Consider the following 13345-nt stretch of genomic DNA (forward strand, 5'->3'; position numbering starts at 1 on the left):
ATTACCAGAGGGAGACGAGTGTGTGGCCGGGATGGGCTGGCTCTGGTGGGGGCCGCAGGATGAGTGCTCATCACAGCCAACACCATGGAGGGACGTCACCCAGTTACTTACTGAGGTCTGGGCCTACCCGCCAGCCAAGGACTCTGGCCCCAAGGGTCTTCTGGACATGGAGACAGAGGGAGTGACGTGGGCCAACGAGGGCACAACCCACATCAGTGTACAGAGCTTATGCAAACACAGATGAGTGTCCAGGGCTGGGACATGTGCTGTGGGGACTTTTGCTCAGCATCCACGCCTGCGTGGTATGTGTGTGCAAGGCCAGCACACAGGCATATAAAGCGAGCATGCATGCACACGTCCAGGGCCACGTGTGTACAAGGAGGCTCACGTGTGCTGTGAGGCTAACCTGAGCATGTGGAGTAAATACATGCATGTCCAGGGCCAGGCATGGGTGAGTGCACAGTGTATCCAGGTGAGCACATATGTATGCATAAAGTGCTAACTCATACATGTACAATGTCAGCGTGTATGTGTGGACAGGCTCTGTACTTAGGGGTCAGGTAAGCCTCTGGTGTTCTTGGTAAAGATGGCATGTACCCACAAGCTCAGGACTCACGGAGACAGGGATGCTGGATGGGGTGCCCAAGGCAGAACAAAGATGCTGATTGACTGTGGGTCTGGCCAGTCAATGGACAGGTGTCGAGACTTGCAGCCACGTCTGCAAGTGAGCAGAAGATGGCCAGTCAACACGGGGGCTAGTGAGCCAAGAAAGCTGTTTTGGCCAAGTGGCAGATGGGGCCCCCTCCTTGCCTACCCAGGGCCCGGTGGCCTCAGCCGGCATCCCCCTGCCTCCCCACCAGGCAATGTCATCTACAGGTGAGGACTCCCTCCTCCCAAACTCAGGCAGACAGTGCAGTTTGCTCCCTGCCTGAAGACAGCCGTCATAATCACTCTCGGTCACCCTGTTAGGATACTCACCCGGCCCCCGGAAGTGCTTTCTGGTATCTAACCAGCAGCCTTTTTGCTGCAGGCTCCATGGGATTGGGAGACGCCTGGTTCTCAGCCCCTGCCTACCAGGTGGGAACAGGGGAACTTGAAGCTGGAGTGATCCCGTGGGCAGGGTGAAAATGACACTTTCTTGAGCATCACATACCATCATCACATTCTACTTGCACAATTATTTATTTAATGTTTTCCTTTAAGCCGACTCTCTTTATTTCAATGCCTATTTTCATTTCATCCTAAGCAATAACGTCTGTGAGATCCTGGCACTGATGTGCCCATTATACATTTTTTTCTAATACACGTTTACATAAACACAACTATTAAAATAGATTAAATTTTTGCCCGGGTGCCAACTGAAACCATCTCCTGGACCTCCACACACCAACTTCAGAAAGACCCCAGTAAGAAGAAAAAGCTCCCAAGATGCCTGGCGCCCAGGGCCAGATTCCAGTCTGACCCTGTCCCTCTCCAGCCCCGTATCTGCTATGGTTCCCTTTCTCCCAGAGGCCAAAGCCAAACTCCTTGTCCTGGCATTCAAGGCCTTTGTCACTTGGCCCCATTCTCTCTTCCAGACCCACTTCCTCCTCCACACAGGAGGTTCTCAGTATTTACTGAATGAATAAAAAATGAATTGAGGAATCATATACTCGATTAATCAATGCATGCATGCATGAATGAATGAATGGATGGGCACACACCTTCACCTGGAAGCCCCCCAGGCACCTGAGACTCCAGACATGGGCCGTCTCCATCTTCCCCCTGCCCAGCTGCCCAGCCCCTAGCCTGAGAGCCCACCTGCCTCTCCTCCACACCAGTCAGTCCCTCCTCACTCACTCCTGAACCTGCCCGCATGGTTCCATTCCCTGGGCCCCTTTCCTAGCCAGGCCACTCTTTTCTCTCACTTGGGGTACAGTAAGGATGGAGAAGGGGGTGCTGCCTCCCTACATGTACACTCTGCCAGCCACTGCAGTGATCTGCCTAAGTGGCCAACCTGGCCACACCCCTGCTCTGCTGACATGCATCTGCTGCTGCTGCCCCTGGATAAAGTCTAAGTTTCCCAAAGAGGCTTCCGAGTCCCTTCCCAGCAACTCCACCGCCCTCTGCAGCCTTATTCCTCACCTCCCACCCCCTGCCCCACCCTTCCTTCTCCCCATACCTGCCATCCGGACTATTTTAAAGCTCCTATAATGTCCTGAACTTCTTTCCCCCTCTACACCCTTGCCTGTGTGACACCTAGACAACCTCCATGTCTCAGCTTAAGTGTCATTTCCCAAAGAAGCCTCCCCTAGCCCCCCTACCCTAACCTTTGCTGATGCTTCTTTTGGGCTCCTGCAGCCCCGACTTCCGCTCCTCATCACAACAGCAAACACCCACAAAGCACTGACCGTGTACCAGGCTCTTCTAAATGCTTTGCATATATTCGATCATTTAATTCTCAGCACAACTTTAGGAGGTAGGTATAATGATTTTTTTATAATGATTAGCCCCATTTAATGGATGAGGAAACTGAGGCACAGAGAGGTCAAGTAACTTGCCCAGAGTCACAAGTAGAGGAGCTGGAATCTGAACTCAAGCAGTCTGTTCCCAGAGCCGTGTACCACACCACTTCCCATGCTGCACTAGAAGTGTCTGTCTAGTGGTCTGCCCTGCTCGTCTGTGAGCTCTGTGAAGACAGACTCCCCCTCTGGATAGTTCAGAATTCTATCTCAAGTGCCTACCACAGTAGGAGCACGTAGTACGAGCACAATCATTAAACGGGTAGATAGATGAATACCCGGATGATGGTTGAATAATAAGAACGAGTGATGAATGGAAGGATGACTGATGGATGTCTGACACAAGGAAGGGTGACGGATGGATGGATGGATGGATGGATGGATGGATGGATGGATGGATGGATGGATGGATGGATGGATGGGTGGATGGATGGGTGGGTGGGTGGGTGGGTGGGTGGGTGGGTGGATGGATGATGATGGATGGATGGATGGATGACAGATGGATGAGTGGATGATGGATGATAGATTTATGGATGAGTGAAGGAGAAGAAAGTGCTTTGATTGAGGGAAACCTCTAAAAATCTGTCTGGGAAGATACGATCTCTCTTGGGAAATCATTGAACTCTTTCTTGGGAGTCTTGGTTCGAACTCCAGCTCTGTCATTTGCTAGCTCTCTGTGGCCTTAGGCAAGTTACTTCATCTCTTAGGGCTCCACTTCATTTCTGCAACCCTAAATTCCTCATCTTTATGATAGGGACTGTTTCGCCAGGCACCTAAGCCCTAGGATTTTATTTAAAGGTGGCCCAGACACAGGGCAAAGGGTCCCCATGGGGGTCAGGGCATTGCTAAGCTCTCAGGAGAGATGTGGCTTCTCAAACTTCCCAGCTTAGGGCTTGAGTTTGAGGGCCCATCTCCAGACTACCCACATTTCCTGCTCTCCTCTCCCTGCCCTCTGGAATTCAAGGCAGCCCGTGCCAGCTGGGCTCCATCCTGCACCTGCCCCCAGGCCCGGCTTTGGCTCTAGGCTCCTGCCTGCCACACCCTCAGTGTCTGCCCCTTAGCTCAGCAAACCTAGGGCTATCTCAAGGAGCTGGCAGGTGGGGCAACTAGTAGCCCCAAGAGCAACTGGCCTTCACACACAGCTATAAAACAGGTCAACAAGCATTTATTGAGCCCCTGCTGTGTGCCTGCTGGTGACTCTCCCCCTGCAGTGCCAGCACAGCTGTCCCTCCTTCAGGAAGTCTTGCCCTCTGCCCCCCTCAAGGCTCTGTACCTCTGGGCACCTCCGGGCACCTCCTGAACTTCTTGGCTGGTCTGTGGGCATCCAGGCATTCAGTGGCTGGTGTCCGTGTCATTCCTGGTGCCAGCTGCACCCAGCAGGGCTCTGTATGTGGTGGTGGCAAGAGTTAGGGGTTGCTGTCCCAAAGTTGCCCTGGGCAGCCCTGTGCACTCCCTTGCCCCAGAGCTCTGAGACCCAGGCTGCCGCAGGAAGGACAGGCCCCGTATCTCCAATGAAGGCTGGCTGAGCTGACGGCACACAGGCCAGATATCCAGTGGCGCCTGACTAGTGGTCTTATGGCAGGTAAGTGGTGCCAGCGGTGGCCTGAGGTCCAGGAGCCAGGCTGGGGTGTCTGTCACACCCAGTGACCAAGGACCCAGCACTGGCGGTTCAGCTCTGGTGCCTCCTGTGCAGAACTCCTGGGCCAGGAATCCCCCATGTGTGGCTGGTGTCCTGCCAAGAGACAAGGCGGTCAGTGCTGAGGCCACCCTGCTTCACCCACAATCCATCTACCCATTGCCTCACCATCTCACACATCCACCCACTGGCATATACATCTACCAATATTCACTGCCATACACTTACCAACCCACCAATGGATCCACCATTCCACTTACAGTCTTCCCACTACCAACCCAAACACCCGCTCATCCACCTCCCACCTGTTAACACACCAGTACATCCACCACTGCACCCAATTAACACACCCATAACCCACCTTTCCAAGCATGTATCTACTTATTACCAAACACCCGTTTATCTACCTCTCCACTCATCTGCTTATATATCCACTAACTCACCAAGTAGCCAACCGACCAACCTTCTGCCCACCCTCTCATTCATCCTCTAACTCACCAACTTAACCGCTCATCGCTCTAACCCTGCATCCACCCATCAACCCCACACACCCACCTGCCTACACATTCACCCAGCCTGCACTAAACCATTCACCTGCCCACTTTCTACCTACCCTTCCCTTTCACCTACCCATTCACCCAGCTGTCCCAGCCATTCTGGAACCATTGTTCCACCTAGCCACCCACCTACCCAGTAAGGTCTGCCTGAACTCCATCATGTGCCCACACATGTCCAAGGAGCTGTGGGAGGGTGACAAGGAGAACATGTGTAGGTGACTCTCCCACTCCTAGTCTTCACTTGGCCCCTGGGACAGTGAGCATGTCCATGGATTGCCCAGAGCTGACCTGGAGCAGCTCCCATTTTCCCTTCCCCATCATTACTTCCTAATGGTGCCCTGGGCAAGAGGAAGGGCTGGAAACGTCCTCCTAATCTCATGTACTCACTCTTTTGCCTTTTCCTTGATTCTCAGAAAGATCACTCCCCTGCCTTCCTTCAAGAGTCTCCTCAAGGTCTTGCCAGCATGCCAGAACCATTCCCATCTCCATGCTGTGCCCCTGCCTTCACCCTCTGTCCATCAAGCCCTCAAGGCCCAGTTCAAGTTTCACCTCCTATAGGAAGCCGCCCTTGACATCCTTTCCCTGACCCTTAGGGGTCTCCCTCCTCCTGGAGCACCCACCTGAGCACACAATGTGCCAGCTTCACCCCTTTAGACTGTGAGCCCAAGAGAGCAAGGGCTGAACCCATGGTGGGTGCTCAGAGGTGCAGAGAGCAAGAGGAACACAAAGGAAGGAGAAGACTGGAGTGGTGGGGTGAAGGGGGCAGAAAACGAACATTTACTGAGTATTTACAGCCCTAAACACCCTACTAGAGTCTATCCTTACAACAACAGTATGAGGCACATACTACCCATTTTACAGGTGAGGAAACTGAGGCTCTGCAAGGATAAGTAGCTTGCCTTAGGATTCATAGCCACGGTGGATCTGGATTGGATTCATTTCTTTCTGGTTCCAAACTTCAGCATTAAAAAAAAAAAGGCGTGCTCTCTGCTGTCTTGTTTTTCTACTCTGCTCTCTAATGGATACTCAGACACACTTGTCACACTCTAGGGGTACACAGGCTATTTGTAGAAAGCCCCTGGAGGTGGGAATTCCTGCTGAATCCAAGCTCCTGCCTGCACACCTCCAGGGACAGCGAGCTCATTGCTCTTCCTCTCCCCACAAAGCAGCCCTGACTGTTGGGAGATCCCTCCTAATACCCAAGGCTAGAAGAGAACAAGAGAAGATGAAGGTGGTTATGTCAGTACTGGGTATGGGTTTCCTTTGGCTTTTTTTTTTTTTTCTTCCAGTTTTATTATTTTTATTGTTGGTGCTTTGCTAGTTTTACTATTTTTTTAAAAGTGGGAAGGGGATGGTGGGAAACATTTTACAAACATTCTGGAATCATTTGGCCTCGGGAGAAAAACATTTGTTTTGGCCCCAGTCACTGAAATGTTCTTTGGAAGCATTTGCTGCCAAAATAAAGGTGCTTGGGTTTTTTGTTTGTTTGTTTGTTTTAATCTGGAAGCAAATATTTGGTGCACAGAAGAGTTTGATTGTTTTTCTAAGTAAGTATTTAGAAGTGAGTGTAGCTGCTTTTACAGCCACCAACAGGCGGAACCCTGGAGAGTTTATTGGAACAGAGAGAAAGTAATCATGTATTTTTAAGGAAAAAGAAAGTCTACCATCACTATCCTTAAGTTAAATCAGGCTTTTTGTTTTTTGGATCCAAAAGCCAACTTGCTGAGGACTGGGGCTCTCTTCCCCCCTCCAACCTCCCAGAAGGCACTTGGGGCTCAGAGCCATTTACAGTGTGGGGGGAGCCCTGTCCTCACCATACCAGAGGAGTACCATCACTACTCGAGACATCCCACGGCCCACCAGAAACCCACCCACTTCCCCCGTCTCCCAGTTCCTTTATTCTTGGGCCAATCAGCAGTCATAAAAATCACCTTGTGCTACAGATTGGGGAACCCCAACAAAATGTCTACTGGACCCCAGCAAATAATGTCAATGGAAAAAGTGGGCCAGAGGCAGCCATCATGGCAGCCAATTGTTACCATAGGGAATGTGGGCTCAGATCTTCAAAAACTTCCATTGAAATTCTACATTTCAAAATAAAATCTTCTGGCTTTTAAGTGATATCAACTAACGTTTAAAAAAAAAATGTTTTGTGAGCCAAGTAACATCTCCCAGGTCAGATTCAGCCCATGGGAGGCCATTTTTGTGATCTTGAACTGTTCCCCAACCTACATCTTTATTCTGACTCCAGCTTTTGCTCGTGCTGGTCCCTCTGCTGGAAGTACTCTTCCCTGCTCTTCTCTGGTCACTGCATTCCCCACTTCTCTTTCAAATGTCGCCTCCTTCAGGCAGCCTTCCTCCCCTCCATGGTGCTGCCTCAGCACCCAGCATATCCCTCTCTCCCTTCGTGCTCATCACGGAGTAGTAGCCAGCTCAGTGTCAGTCTCCCCAGCTACCCTGGGGATTCTATGTGGACAGGGAGTAAGTCTGCTTCATCCTGCAACCCTCAGCCCCCAGCATCTGGGCAGACACAGAGCAAGCCCTGAGCTGACTTTCTTAATAAATAAAGAAACCATTGAGGAGGAGGATGGGGTGATTTCTGAGCTTGGAGGCTGAGCTCCACCCACCCTTTCTGCTCTGAAATCCTGTACATCACGAAGAGGCTTTTCTCTCAGCCTCTTCTCCTCTGGGCTATAGGCTTGGGGCAGGCCGTTACTGTATGTGGAGTCTGACAGTCAACGGTTCAAACCCAGGTTCCACTACTTATAAAACTTTGTGACACATACCAAACCAAAACGAAACCCGTTGCCGTCGAGTCAATTCCAACTCATAGTGATCCTATAGGACAGAGTAGAACTGTCCCATAGAGTTTCCAGGAAGCACCTGGTAGATTCAAACTGCTGACCTTTTTGGTTAGCAGCCATAGCACTTAACCACTATGCCACCAGTGTTTCCGTGATACATAAATACATACATATATCTAATATATATATTTATGCTGTGTGACTTTTGACAAGTAACTTCACCTCTCTGAGCCTGCAAATGAATGTGATTTACAAGAGTCAGCTAGTTAGTTAGATCAGCAGGCCCAACAGGTCCTCTGTATAGAAGCCCTTAGTTATCTGACTTTAGATACTGATGGATATGAAAATAACAAAGAGCCAGCACTAAAAGGGCTTAATGGCCTCTTTGCACAGATGGGTGAATCAAGGCCCACTGGTGGGAAGGGGCTTGTCCAAAGTCCCATGCAGAGAGGTGGTGGCAGGTATTGTGCTTTCAATTACCTTGGAGAACCCCAGGCTTAGCAGAGAACCTCCCATAGGAGTTCTCAGAAGCAGTGATTTCTATTCCTCTCTTAATCCAGAGATCAAAGCCAACATATTTAACATCCACTCTTCCAGTCTTAATTTTCCAATCCTTCAGTGGGAAACCTCTGACTAGAACTCTCTCCAGGGCAGCATGATCCTGGGGCCCAGCTCTCGGATCTGCTGAATTGAATTAAATCACACCCTTTGTTCCACAGTGGATTCCCCAGGAAGACCCTTCAAGACCAAGAATGCCAACACCACCACAAACATGCAGATGGGAAACCAAGGCACTTACAGGGGAAGTGATGTGGTCAAGGCCACCCTGCAGCTTTTAAAGTAATTAGTGAAGGTGGGCAGGCCCCAGGGCTGCACAGGTAGCTGGTCTTGGCGTTCCTGACCCATAGAAGCCAAGCCTAGCACACAAGAGCCAGGTCCTTTTATGAGGGAGTGCCTTCCGTGGCTCATCCACCCACTCTCCAAGGTGCTGAAGGCCTCTGCCTAGGACTCTCAGGCCTATCAGAGCCTTCTGTCCGTCTGCCCAACCTGGAACCCTGCCCTCCAGATAGATATGGCACTGAGGTATTTGGCTTTGGAGATCCAGCAGCTAGTGGCACCATTATCATTCTGCTGTTAGCTAAAATGTCACAGCTTTGGAGAGGGCATGCTGATGGCCTCATCCCAGTCGACCCTGCTCTATAAATTTCTGTCCTGAGGGACCTTGGAGGCACTGAAATATTTGGTAATATCTGTTTACTTTTTTCCTCCCCAGTCCTTCCTACTCAGTGATACGTACCATGAGGACAAAGCTCTGGTTTTATTCATCATTGTAATCCTAGCAGAGTCCCTGGTTGGCACAAATGGTTATGGGTTCAGCTACTAACCAAAAGGTTGGCAGTTTGAATATACCCAGAGATGCTTCAGGAGAAAGGCCCATGATCTACTTCCAAAATCAGCCATTGAAAGCCCTATGGAGTACAGTTCTACTCTGACACACGTGGGGTTGCCATGAGTCGGACTCAACTTGATGGCAACTGGTATGTTTTTGTTTTTTGTATTCTTAGTGCCTAGCACAATTCCTGACACAGTGTTAGAAGTCCAGATCTGCCAAATGAATAAACAACAGAAGATTCAGGAGGAAGGGCAGATTTATGTGGGATCCAAGGTTGGGTCTTCTGGTCCACCTTGGCAGGGTAGATTGTCTTGGCAGATTGAATAGGGGGCCCAGGCTTCTCTTCACTGGAGTCCATCTTCTGGGGACCCCATGTCCTTGTCCACACCTGGGATCAAGCTGAGTCCACTTAGCCTGCCATCTCTCCCCGGACCCATTGACTGCATTGTTCTCTTACTAAACATTTGTTGTGCACCTACTATGTGTTAGAGTCCATATTGGGTGCTATGTCTACAGACATGAATGAGACACAGACCTGCCCTCTGGGCCCTCACAGTCTAGGGAGGAAGACAGACACCTAAACAGATGAAGAGATGATAACAGTAAACATGCCTACAGCTTTTACCACATGCCAGAAACCATCCAGTGTGCCTCACGTATGTTGGTTCATTTAATCCTCTACAATATGAGTTAGGTGCCATTTGTATCCCCATTTTACAGACGAGGAAACTGAGGCCCAATGTCCAAGGTCTTACAGCTGGGATTTGAACCCTGGCAGCCTCAATCCAGAGGCTAGGCTCGTAACCACTGTGAAATTCTGCTTCATAGACACAAGGCTGTCCTGCCTCAGGACAAGAAAATGCAGAGATGAGCGTGACCACCTCCTTCAAGTAGTGAGGAGGGACTGGCTGCCATCCCAAGACATTTGATTGAGCCGCGAAAGCACTGTGAAAGCAGTAAATTCCAGTGATAGGCCTTGGTTTTCATCAAACAGAGGAAGAAGGCAAGTCACTTCAGGCAGAAGGAACAGGGTGTGAAAGGGGTTCTTGGCAGGCAAATGAGGTTTTCAGAAGGTGTGAAAAACCTAGCAATGTTGGTGTAGGGGGAAGGCAAGAAGCCCTGTGCGCCTGGAAGAGATGACACATATGGCCAGGGGGTGAGGATTATAAGGCTACAGTTGCTAAGGTTGCTGGGTGCCAGGAGTAAAAGGCCCAGCAGGGCCCCTGAGGGCTTACAGGACTCATCCCATACCCCAGGGGTTTCTGCCTCATCAGGCTCATAGGATACAGATTCCTGGGCCCCACCCCACATGGAGCAACTGAATTCTCCCGGAAATCTATAGTTTTCAACTGCCCTGGTTGCTTCCTAGAGTCAGGTGGAATTGGGTGGCACGCCGTGGGAAAAATGGGCAGAAAGAAGAGAAGAATGGCCCAACTTCAGCTCATACAGACTGTGTGACCAGGACAAGGAACTTTGCCTCTCACGACCCAAGCATCTTCACTTGTAAAATGAAAATACTACTCACTGCATCTGCCTCAGAAACCCTGATGGCATAGTGGTTAAGAGCTACGGCTGCTAACCAAAAGGTCAGCAGTTCAAATCCATCAGGTGCTCCTTGGAAACCATATGGGGCAGTTCTACGCTGTTCTATAGGGTTGCTATGAGCCGGAATCAACTCAACTCATTGGCAGTGGGTTTGGTACCTGCCTCAGAAACTCTGGTGAAAGGTTAGCAGTGTGAATTCACCAGCTGCTTCTTGAAAACCCTATGGGGCAGTTCTACTCTGTCCTATAAGGTTGCTATGAGTTGGAATCAACTCGACGGCAATGTGTTTGGTTTGGTTTTTGGTACCTGCCTCAAGGAACCCTGGTGGTACAGTGGTTAAGTGCTCGGCTGCAAACTGGAAGTTTGGCGGTTTGGACCCACTAGCTGTTCTGCGGGAGAAAGATGTAGCAGTCTGCCTCTGTAAAGATTTACAGCCTTGGAAACCCTATAGGGCAGTTCTACTCTGTCCTATAGGGTCGCTATGAGTTGGAATTTGATTCGACATCAGTGGGTTTGGCTTTTCGTATTTTGTTCCTGCCTCACAAAGTTAAGGTCAGGACTCAATAAGCGAAATCATTCAAACTTATTGATGACCTACCAAGTGCTAGGCACTGGGATTGCCACTGACTATGACAAGGTCCCTGTCCTTATGAAATGTCCATTCTAGTGGGGAGAGACTGGAAACAAACATGGTATCAAAGAAGGGCTCAGAGAGTGATAAGGGACTGAAAGAAGGCGAGAAGGGCTCGGTGGGAACGTGTGAGGGGGTGAGCCTGACGGTCACCAGCTGCGCGAGTCATTATACGGGTTTTAGATCTTGGAGGCTTGGGGGAGACATGATTAAGTTTGTGTCTTAGGAGGATGGATTGGAGGAGACTCGACCCTCGAAGCAGCATTTTCAGTCTAGAAGTTGCTGGATAGCTCTAGCAAGTGACAAAATGCAGACTTGCTACCTGGCAGTAGCTTCAGAGAGAAGGTATTGGCCCAGGGCTTAGTCCTGTTGACAGTCTTGCTACTCACAACGTGGTCTGTGGACCAGCAGCATCACTGGGAACTTGTTAGAAATGCACAGTCCCAGGCCCCACCCCAGACCTGCTGAATCAAAAGCTCTGGGGGCAGGGCCCAGCAATCTGTGCTTGAGCAAGCCCTCTAGGTGATTCTGATGTTAAAGTTGGTGGGATCCCTCAAGCCCCAGTTCCAGGGACTTGGACCTGTCCAAGCTGCAGGCCTGTCTGTGCTCAGAGCAAGTTCGCATTGATATTTATTTCAGAAGTATTGCCTGTTTCCATTTTAATAAAGGAAGCAACCCTAGAAGCACTATATTGGATTTGATTTTGATCTAATAAAAATGCCAAGTTGCTCTGGGCCCAGAAAAAGACTTCCTTGAAATTCACCCTGCTATTTTTGGGGCAGCAGCGGCAGAGACCTGTCTAGACAGAGCTCCCAGAAGCCACCACTGTGCCGGCAAGTGACAGCTCTCACCTAGCCCAGCCTTACTGACGCACCTGGCAAAGTCAAAGTCTTGTCTTGGGCATTGAACTTGACAACTGCAATCAGGTCCAAAGCCCATCGCCCCTGAAAGGAAGATGCAGACACCTGGACCATATGGCAGCATCACCTCCGTCAAATGTCAAGTCTCGTGTGCTTCCGAACTAGCTGGTGGCTCTGCAAGGCCCCAAAGGTAGGTTTCAAAAGTAAACTCTTTCCTCAGGGGGGTAAAAAAAACTGTGGCAGAATTCATATCACAATAGCCAAAGAAAAAGTAGCAACTTTGGGGGCAGTTAAGACAACCGTAAGTTTATGTACCTGTTATTACATACGAGTGGCTGTTGGGATGGGAAGTGGTGAGAGCAACTTAGAGGATCAGAGTTACATCTGAACACCTACTATTTGCCACGCACTGTGCTAGGCTCTCAGGAGACATGCGAACAAAATCAGCAAGGTGCCTCTTCTCACGGAACTTACAGGAGACAGGCAACAAAACAAGAAACAAAGCAAGTAAATAAACGTGAAGGTCATCTGAGAGTGTGCTAAATGCTTTGAGGAAACCTGGTGGCATAGAGGTTAAGAGCTAAGTCTGCTAACCAAAAGGTCAGCAGTTTGAATCCACCAGGCACTCCTTGGAAACCCTATGGGGCAGTTGTACTCTGTCCTGTAGGATCGCTATGAGTCGGAATCGACTCCACGGCAAAGGGTTTGGGTTTTTTTGTTTAAATGCTTTGAAGGAAAGAAAACGCGCATGTAAGGGTGTCTGGGGAAGGTAGGTTAGGTCAGGGAGAGCTTCCCTGAGGAATTGGCCTTTCAGCTGAGACCTAAAAGATGAGCCAATGGCAGCCACGTGAGGATTTAGAGGGAGAGCAATCCAAGCAGAGGGAACAGCAGGCTCAAAGGCTCTGTGAAGGGGATGAGTTTTGTGGTGTGAGGGAGGAGAGGCTGGGGGTCTGCAAGTCAGAATAGGAAGACCCTCCTTGTCAGAGTAAGGGGAGAGACCTAAACACCAAGCTGAATTTTACCGCCCAGTGGTCCAGAGAGCTCAGCAAAGCCAATTAGCCTTTCAGAGCCTTAGTTCTTCACTGACATAACAAGAATAAAAACTCCTCCTTCCCAGGGCTGTGTCAGCCATCAAATGCAATGACAGTGAAGTGCTTAGTACAGACCTGCACACAGTAAGTGTTTAATAATGCGACTCCCTGACATTCCTCCTCCCCCGTTCCTCCTGCTGGAAAGTCAGCCCATCACAAGAGCCGAGCAGCTGCTGGTGCAGAAATATTGCAAAACTCATCCAGGCATTTCCAAAATATTTTCTTGGCTGAAAACCCACTAGCAGCTAAGAGGCCACATGCTGGAGGCGAACTCATTTCCCTAGATGGTCTGATCAAGCCACCATCCTAGAGTGTGAGTGACCTGAG

General features: G+C 50.0%; 2 protein-coding genes across 16 annotated transcripts in view; one reads left to right on the top strand and one right to left on the bottom strand.

Annotated features, from left to right (window-relative positions):
- KATNIP (katanin interacting protein) overlaps nt 1-5903 on the top strand; it is a 212891-nt gene extending 206988 nt beyond the window's left edge. For 3 of the 12 annotated variants that reach the window (XM_064295742.1, XM_064295747.1, XM_064295751.1), the window contains one exon: nt 5108-5902. In XM_064295742.1, the coding sequence (XP_064151812.1) occupies nt 5108-5280 (173 nt within the window). In that variant the 3' untranslated portion in view covers nt 5281-5902. Of the gene's footprint in view, nt 1-1030; nt 1658-5107 lie in introns of those variants that run through there. The other 9 variants (XM_064295739.1, XM_064295740.1, XM_064295749.1 and 6 more) reach the window with 5 other exon arrangements.
- The window catches only part of GSG1L (GSG1 like), a 275751-nt gene continuing 265377 nt past the window's right edge, over nt 2972-13345 (bottom strand). For all 4 annotated transcript variants that reach the window (XM_064295755.1, XM_064295754.1, XM_064295753.1 and 1 more), the window contains one exon: nt 2972-4233. In XM_064295755.1, coding sequence (XP_064151825.1) covers nt 4136-4233 — 98 coding nt within the window. In that variant the 3' untranslated portion in view covers nt 2972-4135. The remainder of the gene's footprint in view (nt 4234-13345) is intronic.

The sequence above is a fragment of the Loxodonta africana genome, chromosome 12 (genome assembly GCF_030014295.1).
Source record: "Loxodonta africana isolate mLoxAfr1 chromosome 12, mLoxAfr1.hap2, whole genome shotgun sequence".
In the NCBI taxonomy this organism is placed as follows: Eukaryota; Metazoa; Chordata; class Mammalia; order Proboscidea; family Elephantidae; genus Loxodonta; species Loxodonta africana.